General features: G+C 41.0%; 1 protein-coding gene across 4 annotated transcripts; it reads left to right on the top strand.

Moving 5' to 3' along the window:
* On the top strand, positions 1-25933 carry LOC136884630 (uncharacterized). 4 transcript variants are annotated; one of them, XM_067156857.2, is made up of 7 exons: positions 1-102; positions 2573-2728; positions 2834-2969; positions 5264-5381; positions 14569-14756; positions 19342-19529; positions 25286-25933. In XM_067156857.2, the coding sequence occupies exons 3-7, from the start codon at positions 2841-2843 to the stop codon at positions 25578-25580; spliced, it is 918 nt and encodes a 305-aa protein (XP_067012958.2). In that variant the 5' UTR covers positions 1-102; positions 2573-2728; positions 2834-2840; the 3' UTR covers positions 25581-25933. The 4 variants fall into 4 exon arrangements, with proteins under 4 accessions (XP_067012958.2, XP_067012959.2, XP_068086097.1 ...); XM_068229996.1 differs by lacking the exon at positions 1-102 and adding an exon at positions 414-545; XM_067156858.2 differs by lacking the exon at positions 2573-2728 and having other exon boundaries at positions 2-102.
* The last annotated feature ends 190 nt before the right edge of the window (positions 25934-26123 follow it).

Here is a 26123-nt window from a genome sequence, read left to right as displayed (position 1 = left end):
TGGAAAACAAAAGCCTTCTGTCGTTTTCGGCAAACGTATAAAATAAAACTTTTCAACCTTAATCAAAGCGTTACGTGTATTATTTAGAATTTCACTGATCCGGTAAGTGAAAAAATATTGTATACAAAGTCTCCATTATAAAATTCACGATATTACAAGAGAAAGTTTCCCTTGTAATCGAACGTCATGTTAGGTTATGAGTTTCATAACGAATATTAGTGTTCCTGATATCAGTTTGTTAAGCATTGCCTTCACTAGGTAAATTTCACGTTCCTCAATGCAATTTTATAGTACGACTTTTCCGATACCGGTAAATGACCAATCATTACATCATAATAGCTCATCACAGCCTTCTTGATTTCTCTTTCACCGCTTTTATCACACCCAGCCGGGGTCGCAGGAGCGAACTCGGTCGTTCTGTTTTACGGGCGGGTGCCCTTTCTGACGTCAATCCTATTTGAAGGGTTTTAAGGAAAGATTCTGTAAACAATTTACAGAGAATGGGCCACCTAGGCTTCAGCCCTATTTTTAAATGCAGATTAATGGTGGGTGAATGAATGAAATGATATACGGTATTCACTATCGCGTGTTTCTGTGGTTGTTGATAGTATGGTGTGTTGTGTATATGATGATGAATGTTTTGGAGCGCGAATAGAATATCTGGCCGGAAATTAAACCCAGGACCCTCTGAACCAAAGGCCTTGATGCTGACCATTCATCCAAAGAGCTGGGTCAGAGTACCGCATGCAGTTAAAATAGTCATTAGTAAACTAAACACAGTTTTATTTCCGGTTTATTTCCTTCTTTCTTTGTCTGGGTGTATTTTTTTTTTTTTTTTCAACAATCAATACTGGTCTGCATTTAGGGCAGTCGCACAGGTGGCAGGTTCCCTATCTGTTGTTTTCCTAGCCTTATCTGAAATTATTTCAATGACATTGGAAATTTATTGAACATCTCCCTTGGTAAGTTATTCCAATCACTAACTCCCCTTCCTATAAATGAATATTTGCCTCAATTTGTCCTCTTGTATTCCAACTTTACCTTCATATTGTGATCTTTCCTACTTTTAAAGACGCCACTCAAACTTATTCGTCTACTAATGTCATTCCACGCCATTTCTCCGCTGACAGCTCGGAACATACCACTCATGATAGATGTTGATTCCCATAGGGAATCTGAAATATTTGTTCTGAATGAGTAAATTTATAATTTATATTAATGTACATATATAAAGTAATTTATAATTAATAATATCCAATAACGGACCATTTATATTGGTATTACATACCACTCAGTCGAGCAGCTCGTCTCCTTTCTCCCAGTTCTTCCCAGCCAAAACTTTGATACATTTTTGTAACGCTACTGTTTTGTCGGAAATCACCCAGAACAAATCGAGCTCAATCAATCAATACTGATATGCATTTAGGGCAGTTGCCCAGGTGGCAGATTCCTATCTGTTGTTTTCCTAGCCTTTTCTTAAACGATTTCAAAGAAATCTTTGGAGTTTTTTCCAGTTCTTGAATCAAGTAATCCTGGTGAGGGTCCCATACACTGGAACCATACTCTAGTTGGGGTCTTACCAGAGACTTATAAGCCCTCTCCTTTACATCCTCACTACAACCGCTAAACACCCTCATAACCATGTGCAGAGATCTGTATCCTTTATTTACAATCCCATTTATATGATTACCCCAATGAAGACCTTTCCTTATATTAACACCCAGATACTTACAATGATCCTCAAAAGGAACTTTCACCCCATCAACGCAGTAATTAAAACTCAGAGGACTTTTCCTATTTGCAAAACTCACAACCTGACTTTTAACCCCGTTTATCATCATACCATTGCCTACTGTCCATCTCACAACATTATCGAGGTCATTTTGCAGTTGCTCACAATCTTGTAACTTATTTATTACTCTATAGAGAATAACATCATCTGTAAAAAAGCCTTACCTCTGAAATCATAAAGGTCCAGTAATACTGCCTTGAGGAATTTCCCTCTTAATTATTACAGGGTTAGATAAAGCTTCACCTACTCTAATTCTCTGAGATCTATTGTCTAGAAATATAGCAACCCATTCGGTCACTCTTTTGTCTAGTCCAATTGCACTCATTTTTGCCAGTAGTCTCCCATGATCCACTCTATCAAATGCTTTAGGCAGGTGAATCACGATACAGTCCATTTGACCTCCAGAATCCAAAATATCTGAAAATTTCAACATTTCAGAATTACTGCTACAGTTATAATTATTCATCCTGAATTTCAGAATCGAATGGAAAATATGAAAGAGCTAGGGAAGTGTACAAGTTTTACTACTCATTAAATGAACAAAAAGGTTTTAAAGAGTGGTTTAGATATCAATTTCTTTTTCTACGTTTCACTATGACCCTGGTCATTTGCATTTAAAGGTATTATGATCAACTCTGTTCTGTGTATTGAAAGATTTATGGGACAATACCTGGTGCACAATTCCTGCAGTGTACAGAACTGTTGTTACTTACCCCATCACAATTGTTATTAGCTTTTTAATTCCAGCAGAATGACAAATTGGTTTCTGTTCATTTTCAGTTTGCTTACCCTCTACTGCTGCATTCCTTAAGCTGTACATATCCTCTTTTAAGTGTGCCAGCTTTCATGTCCAAATCTTTTGGGGAATTCGAGTTTACTTCTGATCCCACTGGTTGCAGTCACAAGGGAACAACAGCTGACCAAGAGAGACACACAGTTAGTTTAAATACTGTTGAATCAAAATACCTGCACTTAGTAGTTGAGTCCATATTCTTCTTTTTCAATGGGATCATAGTTTCATACTGTATGGTTTACTTCCAGGGCTGAAATGTGGGACGTGTGGCACTTTAGTCCAGAGCTGGAGGAGAGGTTACACAAGTTTATTGCCAGTGCTACCACCGATGGACCTCCTCCTGGTCAACTCCTGTTCCGAGACAAGCCCCAGAAACAATCTGAGGTAAATTTTGAATAAAGTTGACTCTCTGGTTTGTCGTGGAGGATGAAAGGGGCAGTTCTCTTCCAGCCTCAGGATAAGTAATAGGATATTTTCCATACAGCCAGTAGAGACCTGTTATGACAGACACTGGTACTCAAATGCCACGTGTCAGATTCACACCTCGACTGCACTGGTATTTCACTAAAGCCAAGTGGAACCAGTTTTCAACTGATTTAGGCAAATGTGTGTGCTTCATCCCACCAGTTGTATCAAAATATGCTAGTTTTATTAGTGCTGTGATCTCTACAGCAAAGAAACATATTCCATGGAACTTCCATTAAGGAATACGTCCCTGAGTGGAAGGAATCATGGGAAGATCTGTAAGAACAATTCCTAATCAGTGGTGACCATGAAGTAGCTGATGACCTGCTACGGAGCTTGGATGACTCCAAGAAACAGAAATGGAACAGCATGGTTGAAAATATGAACTTCACATAATCCACAGCAGACAGGAAACTAGTGGTAAAGTTCTTGCAGTTTTCCTGTTAATGACTGACACATTTTTTTAAGCTCACACTGTACTCCACGTGGAGAGTGTCATTTACAAAGCAAGCATGCTGTTTTTCGAGAGCAGACATGAAAGTAGGAAGAACAATGGCAGGGGGGGTGCTCAGAATGAGGCATTAAAGTGTAAGTTAGGAATGAACTCTATAGACGAAGCTGTGCGTGCATGGTGGGATCATGCAAGACAAATGGAGGAGGATAGATTAGTTAGTAGAATAATAGAATCAGCCATGGAGGGTAATAGAAATGGAGGGAAACCTAGTCGATGATGATTAGACTCAGTCTTTAATTATCTGATGATAAGAAATCATGGAGATGTTTGCAAATAGCGGATGTGGCGAAGAAGCGCAACTCATACACTCAGTAACTGTGCAGTGGGAATGTGGGAAAATGTTGAGTTGGTCAAATCTCTCTCTTTTTCTTATCGCTCCCTCAGTTCTGAGGACCGTGATCTCCAAACTATTAGTCTTTTGTCTCCATCTCTTGTGGTGTTCGGCCAGACGTTCTGCACCAAAGATGTTCAACCCAGTCATACTCTTAATAATGTTCGACCATCAAGTGGAACTCATCCACGATATTTCTTGCTTGGAACATTTCCATGAATGATCAATTTTTCTATGCCGTCATTCCCACATCACACAGTGTGTCCAAAGAATTGTAAAACTCTCTGTTTACATATTAATGATACTCTGATTGTGAGGCCAAGCTGGTTTATAATGGAATCATTGGTGTGAAATGCTGTCCAACATTCTCCGCCAGCATCATATTTCAAAAGAATTGGTTTTTCTTCGGGCCTGTAGCACAAAGTGTCCATGGAGAAAAGGTGAAAATACTAGACTGGATACTACCCTTATTTTTAGTGATAACGAGATACAGTTAACAAAAGATTAAAATTTAAGAACTACGAGGCATGATTTTAAGTAAGTACCGTTTTGATATTCCGCTGATGCAGCTCTGCGGTCGGCATTCCGTGCATGCGTGCTGTGTACCTGCATCTATTGGCAAGGCTGGGGCGCCATTACGGCAATTGTCACCCTTGTGTATGTTTGTTGGCAAGCATTTGAAATGGCCTCGCCGATCGAGAGTCCCGCCGACTGTGAAGTCCGGTCTGTTATTTGTTTTCTGAGTATAAATGGTTTGAAAGCTATCCATATTCATCGTGAGATGCCTGCACCAAATCTTCACTAATGACTGAAGGTCGCCCACTCCGCTCTTCATCATGCACATCTTTGCGGCCACCTTTAAATGCTTGAACCCATTTCCTAACCATTCCATCACTCATAATGTTTGGTCCGTAAACTGCACAGATCTCACGATGAATATCGATAGCTTTCAAACCGTTTCCACTCAGAAAATGAATAACAGACCGGACTTCACAGTCGGTGGGAATTTCGATTGGCGAGGCCATTTCAAATGCTTGCCAACAAACGTACACAAGTGTGACTATTGCCATAATGGCGTCTCAGTCTTGCCAATAGATGTAGGTACACAGCGTGCATACATGGAATGCCGACCGCAGTGCTGCATCGGCGGAATATCAAAACAGTACTTACTTAAAAAACATGCCTCGTAAAATATCATTCTGTGTTTAATAACATCTTAAATTGTACGATTGTATTTGACTGACAGGAATTCTTTTCAGCCTCACAGTGTTAAGAAGTGGACATTGCAAAGGCATGGCTTCTGACCAACCAGATCATTATGCTGGCACAAAAATCATGTAATATGTTGTTATTTTTCTTCCACTGAAGGTTGACGTGCCTGTATGTGAAGATGTTCCAGCTAGTACACAGCCTGAGGATCAGGTGGAAGTTGTCGAAGAGAAGCTTCAGGAGAGCATAGCGGAATGCAGCATCTTGCTGAGCAGAGGTAAAGGAGTTGTCCATTCATGATCATTGGTTGAAGTTCATAAAAGTCAAGTAGTTACTGTTAGTGCATTCTTGTGAGTGGAAAAAAGGGGAAGTGATACGCAGGAGAATCGTTGCAGCAAACGAGTGAATACTCATTAGCATGTAATGATATGAACAGGCTTCAACCGGCAAGAATTCTGCAGAGCTTGGTTTGTATTTGGAAATTGTATCCAGTCATTTGTTTTCGATTCAATTAGCACCATAACTAGGGCCTGGATTTAATGAAAATGCGTATTTTGACGGTTAGTGCATATTTTGAACGTAGGTGCATATACAGATATATTTTTCTCTTATGTTGTGATCGATTATCCAAGATTTCTGAACGACATGAAAAATCTAATGAACTCTATATGTTGTACATCCACTGGCAACACGAGAAGCTTTCAGTGTCGCAATACAAGCAGGTAGACGGATAATGACCCTTTTCACAACAGCTATTTCCACCGGAACCTGTTCTCACAAGATGGGGAACATGGTTATCTGCAGTATCATTCTACCAGGAAAACTTTAATCAAGTAAAAGATGTAGCTAAAAGTATTGATGATAGTCATACTGTGTGTGTTTGTGAAGCAAAGTGCAAGTTTGACTCTGAAACTGTATATAAAGATATGAGTTTCATCTAAGTGCATTATTCATCACTTTAGATGGCGGTTAAGGACCTAGAAACTCACGGTACACCCCTACACGAATCCCTTCAGTTAATTCAATACACCATTAGTTCCTTAAATTGTGTCGCTGGTGAAACTGGAGAAAAAGTTAAAAGGAAACTCAGTGTGGTGTTGGACTCAAACCCAGGACTGAAGAAGTTAAGCAACTGTATAAGTGGAATCAGACAGTCTTTGCTAGAATAATTTTCCGAGCAGTCAGTGCCAGTGTACAAGTGTTACCCGGTTACGTCCATCAAGGTAGAACGATCATTTCAATGTATAAATTAAATCTGTCCGACAACAGAAAGTCACTGACCCCTGAAAACATTGAAAAACAGTTGATTACCTACTGGCATACATCATTTTGCAAGTAATTAAATTGTTTATCAATTTAACACTGAGTTAAAATTAAATAATGCATTTTGTTTTATTTTTAGTGCATGTTTTCGTGCATATTTTCAACATTTTTACTGCATATCTGCATGCTTATTTTTAGAGTTTTTAGTGCATATGAATCCAGGCCCTAACCATAACATAGGATTACCATATTTCACGATGAAAAATCTGGAGGTTTTCCATTCATTGTTTATTCAAATGATACCATTACAATAATTCATTTCAACAGCGTTTACTTTTTTTGAGAATTATATAATTCTCACTTCCTCCAACCTTCTGAATAAATTAATTTTTAGATCTGATACTATCAGAGAACTGAGAACATCTACATTTTTTGTGTTCTTTCAGAAGAACCGTCTGCAAGTAAACATGTTTTTTAATAACCTGTCAATTAGTTAGACTTACTGCTCTTAGATGGGAACAGTCATTTCTTACACATCATCGTAGGTTGTTCTGGCTTTCTGCGGGGCCCATCACGGCTGTGACATAGAAGTCCATTGCTATGAACATCCAGGGGTGATTTCAGTGATAGTTTCGCATTGCGTTCCACTGACCTCCAAAACCTTTCAGCTCACAGACCAATTTCCCACTGGAGTTGAGTACCCTACCTTCCACTGAGTTGCTCACTTTAACAGGGCCACCAGGTGTAGGTAGGAATTTGAAGCATTGAGGCGTGAGTAGCTAAGAGAACTCTCTTGTCCAGTTCTTAAGTTTGCATCATACGCTATTTTTTTTTTTTCACCAGAGTCCCAACATATTTGTAGAGACTTTCCACAGGTCATTTTACCAGAGCCCTTATTACATAAATGCTATTTTAAAAAATGTAAACATTAAAACTTAACTGTAAAACAAACATTTGCTTTAAATACACTTCTTTGTTCATGCAAAACCAGGAATTCAGTCATAATATTCCTTAAATTTGCAGTTGAAGTTGTCCTTCAGCATCTACAAACCATGATATGATGATGATGATACTTGTTGTGTAAAGGGGCCTAACATCTAGGTCATCAGCCCCTAATGGTACGAAATGAGACAAAATGTAATGATAATTTAAAAGTCCAAAATTCATCCACTGACTAGAATTTAAAACGTGATGATGAAGAATGAAGGGATGAATATGAATTTAAAATAATCAGCAGAGCCAACTCACAATACTGAAAGTTAAAAATAATTCCAAAACAGATTTACTGGCTAGAATTCAGAAAAATGACAATGAACAATGATTACGAACTTAAAACAATCAGTGGATCCGACCCGCAGTGCCACACCTTCCCAGAAACTATATTGAAAAACTATTGTTACTGACCAAGCACAATTCTGAACCGATGATTCTTGTTGTCCAAAGGGGTCCAAAATCCAGGTTATTGGCCCCTCATAATGGTACTTATCGCTAGTAAAGTAGAACCATGGTATTTCCCAAGTTGCAGTACAATCAAGACTAGCGTAGACTCACAGTGTTCCAAATGTTACGGTACTACTTACAAGTATTGTACATCGCACAGGTAACGCAAGCCTATGATGTTTCTAACATAATGGCACACAACTCGTAGGCAACGCAAACCCATGCTGTTCCTCACATAGTAGATACTAATCACAGGCAATGCAGACCCACAGTGTCGTTCATATAGTAGTATTAATCACAAGCAACGTAACCCTGTAGCGTTCTGCATATAGTGGTACTAATCATGGGTGCTGTAAACCCAAAGTGACCCACCCACTATTGCTACTTATCACAAAACTATTGAGTACTAACATAGTGGTACTATGATATAGATGTTGATTCCCATAGGGAATGTGAAATATTTGTCCTGAATGAGTAAATTTATAATACCAGTATAAATGGTCCGTTATTGTACATTATAAATTTTCCAGCTAACTCATTGCTGGTTGCCAGCGTTTCGCCCTCGTGTGCCAGGTTGGGCTCATCAGTTGGTACCTAGCACACCTACCAAGACGCTGGCTAGTGCATACCGTGGAGGCCACTGCGTAGGCTACTTGAAGCCACCAGCAGTGCCAATGCACTATGAGAGCTATGTCTCATTTCCAAAAATTGATGCCTGCCTGGCCATCAGATGATATAGATGTTAAAATTTTAAGTTCCCTATGGCTTCAAGTAGCCTATGCAGTGCCCTCCACGGTATGCACTAGCCTTGCATCTTGGGAGGTGTGCTAAGTTCCAACTGACGAGCCCAACTTAGCACACGAGGGCGAAACGCAGGCAACCAAGAATGAGTTAGCTGGAAAATTTATAATGTCCAATAACGGACCATTATATTGGTATTACTAGTATCAGTAATTAGTCTGAATTTCAGTTTTAACAGGGTGAGACAGTTATCATCGCAACACCGTATTTTCATATGTAAAAGTTATTTTATGTACAAGTTGGCTTGACAGATACGCGAGGCAATTTCCTGGTGAAGTGCCACCTTCATGAGCACAGATTCACGTACTTGTAAATAAATTTGAAAATACTGACTCAGTGCTCAATAAAAACATGCGTGCACACGGACAGTTTTAATAGAGGATAAGCTAGATGACAATGGTGCGAATCTTGAATGGTCGGAATGGATTCTAAGTTCCCATGGAGGGAATTAGATATTTTTCACCAATAGAGAATGTCAAAAACAGATCAGATGTAAGGCTTTTCAGGTGTTTGCTCTATTAACCAGCGTTTCGTCTTAGGTCTGACACTAGACTCATCAGAGTGGGATGTGTTAGACCCTACCCACTGACGCTGGGGTGTATGCAGGTGAATTCCATTCGGAATTGCTAGGCGGGCAATAATTCCATTGTGGAGATTTATCTCCCATATGCAGTTATCAGACTGTGCCTCTTATAATGGGCTTCTGGTGGGTAGGGTCTGACACATGCCACTCTGACGAGTCTAGTGTCAGACCTAAGACGAAACGCTGGTTAATAGAGCAAACGCCTGAAAAGCCTTACATCTGATCTGTTCTTGAACGATCACCAAATAAATCACTCACAAAATTAGCACAACAAGCAGGGGTTTAGATTTATTCTGCTGTTACACATCAACACAGTACAGGTTTACACAGGCCCATTGTTTAAAACCTGCTGATCCAGCCACAAGAGTGAGATATTGTGAGTGGTATCTTGCATCATTGAATGATCGTTCATTAGACCCACAGATGAGGCTTGGTTTCATCTTAATGGTCGTGTGAACAATCATAACTCTTGCTACTGGTGTGCAGAAAATCCTAATGGTGCTCATGAAGTCCCTCATTATGAATGATGACACTTCCAGCATGTTTTATAAAGTTAGATTTCATATAAGATTGTATACTGTCTGCAAAATTTTTAGTGTTACTTCAGCTCCCTCGTGCCGAATCAGTTGACCTCAGAATCTTCGAGATTCGTATTCACAACCTCTGACACAAAAATTATGAATCGATTATGCATCGCCATGAGACATCTGGTGGCATAATTGCAGTACTTTAAATACTGTTGTTATTTACACAGCAAAGTCAAAATATAGGTTAAAAAGCTTGAACATGAGTGAGGAAAATCAAAGTATATCACAGGAACAACCTAGAACTCCTACAAGGAAACGACGGTTTAGAAAATCCATATCGATCGAGCATACTATCGATTCAATTCAGATTTCATTTCCATTCAGTTGGCAGTATTACCAGAACCGTTGTAGCTCCCTCCTTACTCCTCACCACCGTAAAATGATGTGTCACTAAAATTTTCACGGATAGTAGACACTTAAAGCAGGGCGGCCGCGCATGACAAGTTGGGCTGAGGAAGCTGCTGTAATGCAGAGTACAAACACTACGTTTATAAGAGAGACCCTGTATAACATGTTTTGCTATTTTATTATGTCTATTTGAGAAGGATGCCAGCCCCACAATCTAGAGGTTGCATGCCTGCCTCTTACTTGGACGCCCCAGTTTAATTCCTGGCTAGGTCAAGGATTTTTACCTGGATCTGAGGGCTGGTGATTACGTGATTACAAATGAGGAGCTATTTGACAGTGAAATACCGGCCCCAATCTAGAATGCAAAGAATAATGGATGAGAGAATTAATTAAACCGACCACACAACACCTCGTATTATGCAGGCCTTCAGACTGAGCAGCTGTTGTACCATGGGGTTTGGTTTGGTTTCTTTTAGTATTTAAGAGGACTGAATTTAATTCAAATACTAGAGAATCTGTGCTGCTCTGCATTATAAATAGTTCAGATAACTCGTCTTGATATGCCTGTCATAGTCATATTTTGCCTGCCCTTTTCATCCATTCTGACATCGTCGTGTGTCTGTTTGGTAAAAATCTATCCACTTTTTTATCCTACAGTTCTTGATGTAAAGCTTGGTATTGTGTGGTTTTCCATGGTTTCCCATTTTCATACCAGGCAAATGCTGGGGCTGTACTTTAATTAAGGCCATGGCCACTTCCTTCTCATTCCTAGGCCTTTCCTGTCCCATCGTCGCCATAAGACCTATGTATGTCGGTGCGACATAAAGCAAAGAAAAAAAAAAAAAGGTCACCCAGATGGCAGATTCCCTATCTGTTTTCCTAGCCTTTTCTTAAATGATTGCAAAGAAATTGGAAATTTGTTGAACATCTCCCTTGGTAAGCTATTCCAGTCCCTAACTCCCCTTCCTATAAACAAATATTTGCCCCAATTTGTCCTCTTGAATTCCAACTTTATCTTCATATTGTGATCTTTCCTACTTTTAAAGACGCCATTCAAACTTATTCGTCTACTGATGTCATTCCACGCCATCTCTCCATTGACAGCTCAGAACATACCACTTATAGATGTTGAAATATTTGTCCCGAATGAGTAAATTTATAATACCAATATAAATGGCCTGTTATTGGACATTATAAATTTTCCAGCTAACTCATTCCTGGTTGGCAGCGTTTTGCCCCAGTGTGCTAAGTTGGGCTCATGAGTTGGTAAATAGCACACTCACCAAGAAGCATGGCTAGTGCATACTTAGTCGAGCAGCTCTTCTCCTTTCTCCCAAGTCTTCCCAGCCCAAAGTTTGCAACATTTTGAACAAATCGAGCTGCTTTATCTCTGGATTTTTTCCAGTTCTTGAATCAAGTAATCCTGGTGAGGGTCCCATATGCTAGAACCATACTCTAGTTGGGGTCTTACCAGATACTTACATGCCATCTCCTTTACATCCTTACTACAACCCCTAAATACCCTCATAACCATGTGCAGAGATCTGTACCCTTTATTGACAATCATATTTATGTGATTACCCCAATGAGGATCTTTCCTTATATTAACACCTAGTCATTTCTTGATGGATACAGTACTTTTGCATCCATCTCTTGGCACAGGCCAGAGTAAAGTGTAGCTTCCACCGAAGTCCCAGTCAACATCCATGGCTGTGACAATATGGAAGTTGCTGGGGTATGGGTAGTGCTGAGTAATGACATTCAGAGCATGACTAGTGCATCTGAGTGTCATGAAAGGTGCTGCGCATAGGGTCAATTGTGCTGCAATAGTACTTTCTGACCCGGTGAGGAAAACAATGTCAAACTACCTCACTCCTCATCTTGCCTAGTACGCCTCATTTTAGTGCTGCCATTGGTTTTTGGGGTTTCCTCATAACCGCATAACCTTTGGTGGTGCTATTTGAGGATCCAACCAGCCTCTGGGCTGATGACCTAACAGACAGACAGACTTACAATGATCCCCAAAAGGAACTTTCACCCCATCAACGCAATAACTAAAAGTGAGAGGACTTTTCCTATTTGTGAATCTCACAGTGCTATACTGCTAGTATGTACGAGTCGACTGTGCCGTTTAACTGTATCTCATAGCCTCATGCTCTATTCACCTTTGGATACCTACAGTTCTGCCCCCTCTTGCCATTAGCAGCCAATACTGTGCATGCAGGGTAGATGATAGAGGGGGCTTTGAATGCATTCAATACCATTGGCCGTTCGTGACCTCGCACTTGTGAGGCTTCCATGTGAGAACTTGTATTTGACTGAAAATACAGTTTATTGCTGCAATAGCCACTTATAACAATAATATGTAATAATGGAACTGGCCTTAAAAGGTTGCAATTAGGAAGAGATATAAGAAAAAGTGAAAAAAAAAAAGGACACAAAAAAAATGTGCTTTCTTTTTTTCTCACCACGTTTATGTTAGATGCAATATTTTCATGCCTCTTGTTATAAGTAGGGAGATTCAAAGAAGGTAATTTAAAATTTGAGCAGGTCAGCTGGTTTTGTTATCTCAAAAGCACTGTAACCGGTGACAACTGAAGAAACCATGCAGTGTACCAAAGAATAGACATGGCTAAGAAAGCCTTCCAAAAAAAAAAAAAAAAAATCTACTAAACAGTAAGTACATAAACATACAAACAAGGAAGTAATTTGTGAAGAGTTTTGCCGGGATGTAAAAGTTGGACACTGGGGAGTCGTGAAAGACGGAAGCAACGGACATGTGGATGTATGGGAGAATGACCAAAATAAGTTGGACACAGAAGAAGACTACCATCCAGCTTCTCCAAGAAATACGTGAAAAAAGAACCCTTACTGAACACATTATAAGCAATTTAACAGGAGTAGGCTATATGCCAGCACTTGGCTTCACCCTCTCCCTTCCTACAATCCTTATCATGTCATTCATCTCACTAACTCCTCTGATGAGCTTGATGTCAGGAAAAGCATCTGGTTGTAAAAGCTTGCTACGAAGATTCATCTCACTTCATACCTGACCCCCTAGAGAAACAAGACAACGGTTGGACATACACTGAATTTGTATCCCCTGTGAGAGGGGGACGCAGATGTAAAATACACCCACGATATCCCCTGCCTGTCGTAAGAGGTGACTGAAAGGAGCTCACAGGTTCTGTACTTTGGAGTGTGGGTTGGCAACCACAGGGCCCGTAGCTGAGTCCTGGCATTGCTTCCACTTACTTGTGTCAGGCTCCTCACTTTCATCTATGCTGTTTGACCTCCCTTGGTCAACTCTTGTTCTTTTGTGACCCCAGTGGTATTAGAATATCCGAGACCTAGGGAGTCCTTCATTTTCACGCCCTTCGTGGCCCTTGCCTTTCTTCATCCATTACTTCATTTTTCAAAGTGATGGGTGCCTTCCTTTTCCTCTCTGTCTATCCCCTGTGAGTGAGGGACGCAGATGTAAAATACACCCACGATATTCCCTGCCTGTTGTAAGAGGCGACTAAAAGGGGCGACCACGGGATGAATCTATCAGAACCATGAAACTACTTGTGATTAGTGGCCTTCACGGTATGCACTAGCCAGCGTCATGGTAGGTGTGCTAAGTTCCAACTGACGAGCCCAACTTAGCACACGAGGGCGAAACGCAGGCAACCAAGAATGAGTTAGCTGGAAAATTTATATTGGTATTATAAATTTACTCATTCAGGACAAATATTTTAAGTTTCCTATGGGAATCAACATCTATATCATACTGATACTAGGTCGAACATGTGCAGGTTCCTTAAAAGGTCAAGAACTATGCGTGTGCCTCCTGTACAGCTGCTTAGGTCTTGGAGAGTAGAAATGCTGCTGAACAATCTGGGTTTATAAGAGAAACCCTGTAGTTAATAAGCGCAATATCTTCAAATATTTAATAATATCATTTTTGCTGTATATAGAAAAAAAAGCTATAATTTCATAGTTCCTCTGAAATGAAATGGCGTACGGCTTTTAGTGCCGGTAGTGTCCAAGGGCATGTTCTGCTCGCCAGGTGCAGTTCTTTTGATTTGACGCTCACGGGCGACCTGCATGTCATGAGGAGGATGAAATGATGATGAAGACGCCACATACACCCAGCCCCCATGCCAGCGAAATTAACCACTCATGGTTAAAATTCCCGACCCTGCCGGGAATCGAACCCGGGACCCCTGTGGCCAAAGGCCAGCACGTTAACAATTTAGCCATGGAGCCGGACACAGTTCCACTACTTATAACCATTGTCTTTGCCTTTTTACTGTTTATTTGGAGGTTCCACTTGGAGGGGATTTCACCAGGTACTGTTAGTGTTCTAGTAATTTTCTTTGCACTGTCGGGAGCTATTGTCAAATCTTATATAGTGCAGCTTGTTTCTCATTAATTTGATGTTATTAATTTCCCCACAGAATGTACAGTGGATATTCTGAGAGAGCGTCCACTGAGTAGCGAGGAGCTGACTGGTGTTGGTGCGGACCAGCTGTCGGGGCTCACAGATACAGCCGCGCTACACCTGTGTCAGTCCGTGTGCGAGGCTTCTGTCTCGGAACAGAACAGGCTGTGCGCTCCTCTGTGTAGAGATGTACTCTTACCCAGGGTAAGTTCGACTCTTTGATAGGAAGTAAATATGAAATTACTACCTGTTGTATCCATTGTTGATGGAACTATAATTTAGCATTGACTTTTCTATGGGCTCAAGCATAAGATTTAATTTAAAATTCCTGCCTGTAGTTTTTACAGGCTTAGTGTTCTTCTCAATTCCATGTGGTTATTTGTAGCCTAATGCAGCCCTTATAAGATAGACCCTTCGACATGGGTGGGCGGCAACTGCTGTGTATAGAAACAATTACTATTATTGCTAAAATGTTTTCATTCCTCCCCTAAAAGGAGAGGCAGGCCTCCTAGATGGTGATGCTGTCTCTCCGGCCAGGAGTTTTGTATCAGGGAAGTTTTTTTAATTTTTATTTTTACAAGTTGCTTTACATCGCACCAACACAGATAGGTCTTATGGCGACGATGGGACAGGAAAGAGCTAGGAGTGGGAAGGGAGCGGCCATGGTCTTAATTAAGGTACAGCCCCAGCATTTGCCTGGTGTGAAAATGGGAAACCATGGAACAACCATCTTCAGGGCTGTCAACAGTGGGGTTCGAACCCACTATCTCCCGAATACCAGCCGCACTTAAGCGACTGCAGCTATCAAGCTCTGTGTATCAGAGAAGGACATGTGCGGAGAGGGCGAGAGGGTTGGCGGCCGTGGCCTATACGAGGAACTGACCCGGCGTTCACCTTAGTGCACGAGAATGGGAAACCATGGAAAACCATTCCCAGGACAGCCAATGCTGGGTACCAGCCCCTCTCCGTCTCCCAAATACAGAATTCATTTAATAATCAATTTAATAATTAATTATATTGTGATTACAATTCAATATGGATCAGAACCATGAAGTTTATATCCTATGATCCCAAATACAGAGGTGTAGAGTGACGGTAGAGTTGTGGCTGCCCCTCTGCTCAATTGGCCGGTCGGAGTGCAGAGCTGTCAGACCACGGACCAGCGATGGCCATGTGTGAGCCGAGACCCACTCTGCATCCGCCGACTTTGTACACAAAAATGCGTGTTATTGTAGTGAAGGATAGTGTCGTGTGTGGTGTACGAGTTGCAGGGACAGTACTAATACCCAGTCCCCAAGACAAAGGAATTAACCATTTAAGGTTAAATTCTCTAACCTGCCCGAGAATCAAACTCGGGGCCCTCTGAACCAAAGAACACTTTACTGACCATTCAGCTAAGGAGCCAGACACAGGCTTGGTTATAGCTAAAACATGGTGGTGGTATGATGTAGTAACAATTTCTGTCACTCGATGACATTTAATAGCAGATTTCATTACATTTTTCACGAATCAAGGATGCATTGGAGAGAAGCAAAAGAATAATATAATGTTTCGTCTACGACTGTAATAGCAAAGATGGCATGAAAGGCTAAGAAGAGACAAAATAGTCAAAATAGTTAATGCAGAAGGTGATACAGACGGCTCTGATAGTGATATAGATGCATTGAGAGATCCTACTTATGGGTTTGAAGGTGTTTATTATAAATAACTTTGAGCAAGTTAAATCGTTATGTTTTGAATGTAACTTTTCAAAGTCTATGCCTAGGCTTTGTAATGAAAATGTTGGTGAGGGACACAATTTACCACACCAAAAAAAAAAAAAAATGATAGTTTGCAAGTTCATTAGTAGGTACCATAAATGATATAATCTGTAGCTTGTATCACTTTCATAATCTGTATTTAACACGTTGGCTGCCAGAGCAGTACATTGCACTGCCAAGTGAGTTTCTTTTGAGGCCATGGGGGTACATAATACTGCTGACAGGTGTTTTTATATGACTTTCCCTCTCATAGGGGCGAATCTCATATAGCTGTATATTAATCTCGATCTTCTAGCTTCCCTTCTTTTCTCAATAATTTACTTCAAATATTTTCTTTTCAGACATTCACTTCCAACCAAATTAAACAATAGATCACTATATCTGATGAAAAGTAATACTTATTGAAATTATGAATGTTCCCCTTCAAGCTACATACAAACTGTTACCCATATTATTATTGAACAAAACATAATTTATAAATCAAGTGGCTTTACTATACAGATGGGGAATGCCAACTCCCAGATCAACTCAGGTTGTTGTAGGAGCGATGACATAGTTCGGCACCAGCCGCAGCAGTTTTGATGTGTCATTTGGTTTCAATTTTGGATGTGTTGTCAGACTTTATCGATGTTTTAGACTTGGATTTAAAATTGAGACATACCAGATTGTTTCCTTTATTATTGATTGACCAGGCTCGATAGCTGCAGTCGCTTAAGTGCGGCCAGTATCCAGTATTCGGGAGATAGTAGGTTCGAACCCCACTGTCGGCAGCCCTGAAAATGGTTTTCCGTGGTTTCCCATTTTCACACCAGGCAAATGCTGGGGCTGTACCTTAATTAAGGCCACGGCTGCTTCCTTCCCACTCCTAGCCCCTTCTGTCCCATCGTCGCCATAAGGCCCATCTGTGTCGGTGCAACGTAAAGCAAAAAAAAAAAAAAAATTGATTGTATGTGAGCATATGTTTTCCAGTTGGATCATGGCTGAAGATGGCCCAATGTATGTGGGGTCGAAACTAGTACCAGTTATATAGGACACTATACAAGCTAATGGTATTAAATAGGTGGACCCTCCTCTACCATTTGATAGTTTCCCTGTCAGGTCGGCGGACATTGTGGCGGGTTTGGTTTACAAATTTTATTTTTTATTAGTCCTACCTCCTTATATTAGCAATATGTGAGTATTTATCTAACCAGTTTAGCCATGTGCTTTGGTGTGTCAGTTTAGCTAACTCGCATGCTCAGGATTTGGGAGATAATGGATTTGAGTCCTGTTAATAGTTTTCTGTGGTTTCCCATTTTTTACTCCATGCTTATGCTCACCTTATCAACAGGCCACACCGATTCCTTCCAAATCCTTGCAAACACACCTATTTCTCTGAGCTGATAACTGATGCTTAACACAATAAATACAGCATGAACATGAACATATTTCCATATATCATAACCTCTGCCCTTTTTTTTTTTTTTTACACTACTGGTGTTAGAAGCATTGTCAGTGCCCACCACAATATATTTCAAATTCAGTTGGTAAAGCATTTTTTTGTCTTGCAAAACGTAATAGATCAGCTTGAAATGGACACTACTTACCAGAATTCTCAGACTCAAGGACTGGCATAATTATCTTCCGAGTTCGTGAAAAAAACCTGGCTTCATTGTTGTTAACTAAACTCTGTGATAACTGATATAATAACTATTTCTCACACACATCCTACTGTAGAACTATGAGTGCCTTGGGATTGTAGTGATAAGCACTAGTAAACAAATTGTAGCACAGTCTGTTGACTATAATGAGTACTATTAAGCAACGCAAGTTTCTAGTAACCCTTTGGCCATGTACCCAAAACCCTACTGTGAACTTTTCTGTGGGGCTGCGGTATTACCTACGGATGCTAGGAATTTTTATTGTATTTAGTACTATATTGAACAGTTTGGTGAAGTATCTTTTTGAATATTGTTTTACTTCTGATTTACTATAATATGCACAGTAGATAATAATAATAATAATGTTATTGGCTTTACGTCTCACCAACTACTTTTACAGGATTTCGGAGACGCCAAGGTGCTGGAATTTAGTCTTGCACGAGTTCTTTTGCATGCCAGTAAATCTACCGACATGAGGCTGACATATTTGAGCCCCTTCAAATACCACCTGGCTAAGCCAGGATCGAACCTGCCAAGTTGGGGGTCAGAAGGCCAGTGCCTCAATCTTTTTTTTTTTGCTAGGGGTTTTACGTCGCACCGACACAGATAGGTCTTATGGGGACGATGGGATAGGAAAGGCATAGGAGTTGGAAGGAAACGGCTGTGGCCTTAAGTAAGGTACAGCCCCAGCATTTGCCTGGTGTGAAAATGGGAAACCACGGAAAACCATCTTCAGGGCTGCCAATAGTGGGATTCGAACCTACTATCTCCCAGATGCAAGCTCACAGCCGCGCGCCTCTACGCGCACGGCTAATGCCTCAATCGTCTGAGTCACTCAAGCCTGGCCTGCACAGTAGAAAGAAAGCTTAGGCCACTGTGACATTTTTTTCGCTATGTGTGCTGGCAGTCAACATGTTAACATTAAAACATCAACAGATAGGTTGAAATTACTTTTTTTTTTTCAATATATATCGTAAAGAACATATTGCTTGTATATTATTCAGAATGTTTGAATGCAGTAAGTTGGATATAAATGTAGAAGACATCACCTTTAAGATCCATTGAATAGGTACAGAAAATCACTAAAATTGCTTGGTTTCTGAGGACAAGTACCAAATGCAGGCTTGGTCCCGAGTGTGTTGTTGCCTTCCCTCCTGATGAAGTTGGGAAGCAAAAACGAGCTCGAAAAATTACAGCAAAAGAACAAAGGTTTTGGGTTATTAAGTAAACCCTGTGCGTGTGCAGTGTTTTGCCTGGAAAATGCCATTTGGGCTCATTAGCTTGACTGGCACATCTTTCCAAAAGCTTGGTTCTTTTGCGACGAAAGCCTTATTTATTTATATATGTCTTTATTTGTCTCTTATCTGTAATGATCTGTTTCTTGTTTAGCTCCTTGACAGGAATCTGCCGTGTGAGCGACCGGTGTTGGCAGCTCTGAGACAGACTGCAGACAGCTTCCCTCAGGAATGGTGCACCCACTTACTGGTGCCGGTCTTGTCCTCGTCATCAGGGAATCACTCGGTGCTGGAGTCTGTGCTCCAGGGATTCAGTCTCAACAACAAGCAGATAGCCCTCAGGTAATGTGTTATTCGACACTTTGAACGTATGGTCCAGATCATTGTGTATTCCTGTCTGTATGTACGACTTGATTTATTACTTGTTATTGTTTCTGATTAAAAACTACTAACCAGTATGTGTAAAATCAGTAGTTCAGATCAAAAATTGGATGTATGGCTTTTCAGGCGTTTGCTCTATTAACCAGCATTTCGTCTTAGGTCTGACACTAGACTCGTCAGAGTGGAATGTGTCAGACCCTACCCACTGATGCTGGGGTGTATGCAGGTGAACTTATCAGAAGCCTCTTATGTGGCACAGTCTGATAACTGCATACGGGAGATAAAACTCCACAATGGAATTAATGCCCGCCTAGCAATTCCAAATGGTATACTAAATTCCCATGAAGGTAGTTCGTTAAGTTCTTGAATTTATTGTACATGACAAGATCATCTCACACATAGGACAAACCATTTCGGACAAGCAACATGGGTTTGTACAGAAATCTCCACAGTGACAAATCTGGTTAAACTGAGTGAGTGGCTGCCTGATTTGAGTCATTTAGCTGTCAGCTTGCATTCTGAAGATAGTGAGTTCGAACCCTCCTGTTAGCAGCCCTGAATATGGTTTTCTGTGGTTTCCCATTTTTACACCAGACAAATGCTGGGGCTGTACCTTAATCAAGGCCACGATTGCTTCCTTCCCTATTCCGTCATTGCCATAAGACCTATCTGTGCCAGTGCAACGTAAAGCAAATTGTAGGGGGAAAAAATTGTTATTTTCTCCCGGGATATTTCGATGCAATTAGATGTGGGCAGGCAGCTGGTGGCGACTATTGTTTTAAGAGGAAGTACAACTGAGCAACCATATTCTCTTAACAATAATCAGAGGGGAAAAATGGAAGGGATCTGATACTTCAAAAAATGAAGGTATTAGCCAAAGAAAGACAAGGGACATGAAGGGTGGGAAACGGAAGACTTCCTAGGCCTCGATACTGAAAAGCGTTTGGGTCTGAGAAGTTCAAGAGTTGGCCAAGGGAGGCTGGATAGGATAGATGAAAGTGAGGAGCCTGGCACAAGTAAGTGGAAGCAATGCCAGGAATCAGCTGAGGGCCCCATGGTCGCCATCCCATGTTCCAAGCCCTGGGACCCTTTTACTCGCCTCTTATGACAGACAAGGGATACTGTAGATGTTATTCTTATACCACCCCCATCCACAAGTGGATATTGAGGGACATATGGATACTATTTTCACAGCTTTTGAAAATGTTCTTGATATTGTAGAACATGTCATACTGTTAAATAAATTAAACAGATTTGAATTCTTGCAAGCAATGCTCACATTCTTCAGTACCTACTTATCAAACAGGAAACAGTATGTTTTAGTATCCTGGGAATTCTTCCTACTATTTGCTTTACGTCGTACCGACACAGATAGATTTCATGGCGACGATGGGGCAGGAAAGAGTTAAGAGTGGGAAGGAAGCAGCCTTGGCCTTAATTAAGGTACAGCACCAGCATCTGCCTGGTGTGAAAATGGGAAACCATCTTCAGGGCTGCCGACAGTGGGGTTCGAACCCACTATCTCCCAAATACTGGGAATTCTTCCATGGCATACACTGTCAATTCTGGAATTCTCCTGGGACCAATCATGTTCCTAATCTTCATAAATGATCTCCCTAAATGGGTAAAATCTTCTACATGTCTTGTTCGCCTGATGATTTAAAAATATTCTAAAAATTACTTCAAAATATGACTGCTTGCTTCTGCAAAGAGATCTTTATGATACTGTACAGTTGAGCCTTACAAACAAACTTATATTTTACTTACGGTACTGAAATGAGTATCAATGTCATTCACTAGGAGAGAGAATCAAATAACTTTATTGTACAGGTTGGAATCACACTAAGGGAAGTTAATGAAGTGAATGACCTGGGTTTATTACATCTATGTTGGGTCAATTATAGGTGTATGTGTCACCTCAGAAATATACAGTTATTGCTAAAGCTTAATATTGTATTTAAATATTCATTTTCAGTTTTATCATTGAGCATGTGTTCGGAATCTATTAATTGATGTATATACATTTCTAGAGTTTATCAAATGTTGTTTTAGTCATACGGATCTGTGTGTAAAACGGTGAGAGAATTTTGTATATTTGATATTTCATGATCTACTGTATGTCATGTACATATGCGTATGTAACCAAAGTGCTGCCAGGTGCTCTTGAAATCTGATGTCAAATCCTCTTCCAGTTTGTCCAATGTAAAAACATTCACAGTTTTTACACATGATTTTACATACACCAGTCTGTTTTAATTCATCTGGTGTATTGACTGAGTGTGGTAGAATCTGACCCAGGTTGTTTATGGTGGGGAAAGGTTTTAGGCGACGGAAGGATGGGGAAGGGCTAGAATTGGTAAGATAGCGGTCATGCCCTTAATTAAGGTACAGCCCACCATTTGCCTGGTGTGAAAATGAGAAAACGCAGAAAACCATCTTCAAGGCTGCCGATTGTGGGATTCTAACCCACCATTTCCCGAATGCAAGCTCACAGCTACGCAACCTTAACCACATGGCCAACTTGCTCCATACTTTCTTGCTGTTTATAAACAGCATTATGTTTATGAAAATTATTACTTTATATTGAGGTCAAATAATAACTTTGCAAGTCTTCTTCTGTCCGGCCCCGTGGTGTAGGGGGCAATGCATCTGCCTGTCACCCGGCGGCCCCGGATTCGATTTCCGGCCGGGTCAGGGTTTTTAATTGTAAATGATTAATATCTCTGGCCTGGGAACTGGGCGTTTGTGTCGTCGTTAATGTTCCTTTCCTCACATTCAACACTTTACCCTTCCACAATTTCCAAATACACACAGGTTCCTAACATATGGTGCAAAATATCTTTCTAGGTCAACGCCCCGAACAAGTAGCATATAAGTCTTCTTCTTCTTGTACCATATCCTCATTGGATGTTGGCTCTCATCAGGGTGATCTGGTTCTTGTTCTCAGCAACGTGGAAAAGAGTGGGGTTACTGAGCCCATACCATTCTCGTAGATTCCATAGCCAAGATATTCTCCTTCCCTATATTTTATTTTGTAGGATAAGCTGGAGTAGTTAATATTTATTTATCATTTTGGATGATATGGCCAAAGTACTCCAGTTTCTTCTTTTTGTTGTTATGTATTATGACCTCTAGCTCTTTGTTCAGGCGTTGGAGTACTTTACTGTTACGTATTCTGTCAACCCATGCTATTCTGAGTAGGCGTCGGTAGCACTACATCTCAAAGGATCAATTTTTTTTTTTTTGTGTTCTCTGTTAGGGTCGCCAACGGCCGTAGTAGCTGTGTTGAAACACCGGATCCCGTGAGATCTCCGAAGTTAAGCAACATTGGGCGTGGTCAAGATTTGGATGGGTTGCCACGCGCTGTAAGGGAATGGAGGAGTGGAAAGGAACTGGTCACCCTACCATACATAAACTCCGGCTCAGGCACACCTCTGCGTAGGTTCGGACCTGCTTTCGGGCAGAATACACCCTTACCTTACCTCTGTTAGGGTCCAAGTCTTGGCACCATAAAGTAACTCAGAAAATACATACCACCGAAGTAAATTGAGACGGAGATTGGTCTTAAAGTCCCTGTTACAGAGAAGTTTGCTCATTCTCTTGAATGCAGTCCGTGCCTGTTCAATCTGGGACCTAATTTCAACACCATTGTTCCAGCTGTGATCAAGTACACTGCGGAGATACTTAAAGCATTGGACTTGCTCCAGTGATGTGCCAGTTGCTGTAACAGTCTCAGTATCCTAATTACTACTACTAAATGTTTTCATTCCTACCCTGAAGGAGGGAGGCAAGGCCTCCTAGATAGTGACACCGTCTCTCAAGCCAGGAGATTTGTATCAGAGAAGGAGATGTGTGCGGAAGGTGAGAGGGTTGGCGGCCGTGGCTTTTACGATGAAGTATCCCGGCACTCACCTGAGTACAGGACGACGGACCACCAAGCTTAGGACAGCCGACGGTGGGGCCCAACTCTTCTCTGTCTCCCGAATACAGAGGCAAAGAGTCGTGGCCACCTCTCCTCTGCTCGGTTGGAGTGCAGAGCTGTCGGACCACGGACCAGCCGTGGCTACTTGTGGGTCGAGACTAGTGATGCAGGGAAGGCACTGGCACCGTGCTTTGACACCAGAGTCACAGATGGCACGGTGCCACGATTTAAAATGAACCAGTGCCACTGCCATAAAATAAATCTGTGAAATGTTTACAAGAATAAAAAGGTGTGTGACGTGAATATTGACCTTATTTATACCGTTAGTAAGGACAGGAACACACATCAATCAAGTCTGCTTTTCCATGAGTACATCGAACAGTATGGCGGATTGGCAGGCACTGTTGCCGAACGAAGCACTATTGTGTGTGACCACGTGACTGCCTCGTCCCAACGTCATGGCATGTACAGGCCAGTGCTTCTCAGATCCGTACCGGTGTCAGTGGCAGTGCGCCAGGACAGATCACTTCTACACTACCTACTGGTCACCCCATCCTTCCAATTGCTGCCGGACCATGCCACGCTATGCTGTATTCTCTTTCGTTATATTATCGATTGTCTTGAATTCCGTGCCAGTGGCAGATCGACGAAAATCTAGCCCTTTGTGGAGCTACTTTACTCCAAATGATAAAAACCAGTACATAGCAGTGTAAGATTTTTGTAAATCTTGTATATCGTTCAAATCGACGATAACATGTTTCAAACGGCATATGCTTCGTCGTACCTGGAAGACTCCTTAATAAGTAGGCAGGCAGATCCGTTAAAATGGTGGTTGGGAAGAAAGCTTCAGTATCCCAATCTTTACTATTTAGCTGTCCGGAAGTTGTGTTGCAGCAACATCCACGCCTGCCGAAGGAGTGTTTTCGAAAGCTGGTCAAATTTTCACTAACAGACTGTTAGCAAATAAAGTGAAAAAGAATACTGTTCTTGATTGTGAATGGAAAACTTATTTGAAGGTTATTTTGTAGTATTTTGAATGTAAATATTAATATAAATTACAGTATATCTATGTGTAGTTCCTTTTTCTGTCAATACATGAGGCATAAACTTTTTTATACGAGTCCAATGAATAAGTAGTCACTGTGGCACCAGTGTTTTGGCATGGTGACGCGTTTGGCTCTGGGACTGTGCACATCAGTGTCAGCAAAGGCACTGGAATTTGCGTCATTAGCCGAGACCCACTCTGCATCAATCGACATGTCTGGATATTTTCCCCTGTCCTATTGAACATTTTGAAGAGTGGATTCAAATCTAAGGGCATACTGATGTGGTATTATACTGTATATTCAATATTGATAGCACTTTGTGACCGTCATGAAACCATCTGTAACATCTGGTAAGTTTAAATCTGATGCTGTTTATGTTCTATTGACAAATTAGATAAATAGTTCAGTTCCTCTTCTCTAAAGTGGATCTTAAATGGTTCTTTATGAAGGACAGTTTACTAAAACTTTTAGTCAGCATTTTTTGTTTAATTGGGCTTCTAATAATATATTTAAACCCTTAAACTCCCAAGCCTCTTGAAACCACCCCTCCCCTTCCTTTCTTGGACAGCCCTGTATACATATGTAAATTGAACCAGTAGTCTCTAAGGTGTTCATATGACCTGGAATGGTCATTCATAAAGTACAGACAGATTGCAATTTTATTTATAGAGATAAACTGCCTGTGTGTCATCTTTCTTCCTAACATTATAATACATACATTTGTAAATGTTTATGTCTTGTTGCTTAAGGTGTTGCCTCGAGAGTGGTCTGACACGTCTCCAGGAGTGGCAAGTACCTCTGTTCCAAGTCATGGCAACTCGTCTGGATGATGAGCGGGCAACAGGACAGCTCGTCAGTCTGTTGAACTCATCTGCTCAAGATCTAGCTACATCAGTCAAGTTTGGTAAACTCCTGGTGGTGGTGATTCAACAACTAGGATCCACTCTATCGCCAACTCTCAGGGAGCAACTGTCTTCCGTGATTGCTCAGCACAAGTCATTGATGAAGGGAGTGGCTAGTAAAACTCTCAAGGCTCTTAGCTAGGACACTGAAATGTTTCTGTTGAAAATGCTGTTTCTTTCCGCTTTATAGCGGTTTGTATGTGAGTAAAATACGAGTAATATGGTCACAGTAAGAACACGATGAGGGGATAGTTTAAACTAATAATAATCTTATGGCCTCAGCTACCGTGTGCAGACATTTTAATTTGATGCCATCTGGCTGTCTGCTCATCAGTTTCGACGCTCCGTATTACTCTCGGCCTACTAGATGGCAGGGTAGACCGAATCTCTCTTGGGCATCTAAGTTTGTACATGCGGACATCTTACGACCTGAGCATCAAATGGACTTTTTTCCTGCCCTTCAAAAATCTGACTACCTCTGCCGGGTTTGAACATGCTGTCAGGTCAGCAGTCATACACAGAGGCAGCTAATGAGTATTTTGAATGTATTTTATTGTTTATGAACCTAATCTCTTGAACAAACTCGGAATATTTTGGGAGATGGTACGGCATACCGGTGTGTATCTTTTCCCTCTCAGTACAATGTATACCATTCCAGATAGAACACACAGAGGGTGGTTATTGT

Source organism: Anabrus simplex, chromosome 13 (genome assembly GCF_040414725.1).
Source record: "Anabrus simplex isolate iqAnaSimp1 chromosome 13, ASM4041472v1, whole genome shotgun sequence".
NCBI classification, from domain to species: Eukaryota; Metazoa; Arthropoda; class Insecta; order Orthoptera; family Tettigoniidae; genus Anabrus; species Anabrus simplex.
Note: the sequence above shows the minus strand (reverse complement) of the source record. Positions and strands in the feature narration are given on the sequence as shown.

Excerpts from the sequence above, each read along its gene's own strand:
- LOC136884630 (XM_067156857.2), top strand. The coding sequence starts at position 2,841 with ATGTGGGACGTGTGGCACTTTAGTCCAGAGCTGGAGGAGAGGTTACAC. Across the intron at positions 2,970-5,263 it reads AGCCCCAGAAACAATCTGAG|GTTGACGTGCCTGTATGTGA; the intron begins GTAAATTTTGAA and ends CTTCCACTGAAG. Across the intron at positions 14,757-19,341 it reads GAGATGTACTCTTACCCAGG|CTCCTTGACAGGAATCTGCC; the intron begins GTAAGTTCGACT and ends TTTCTTGTTTAG.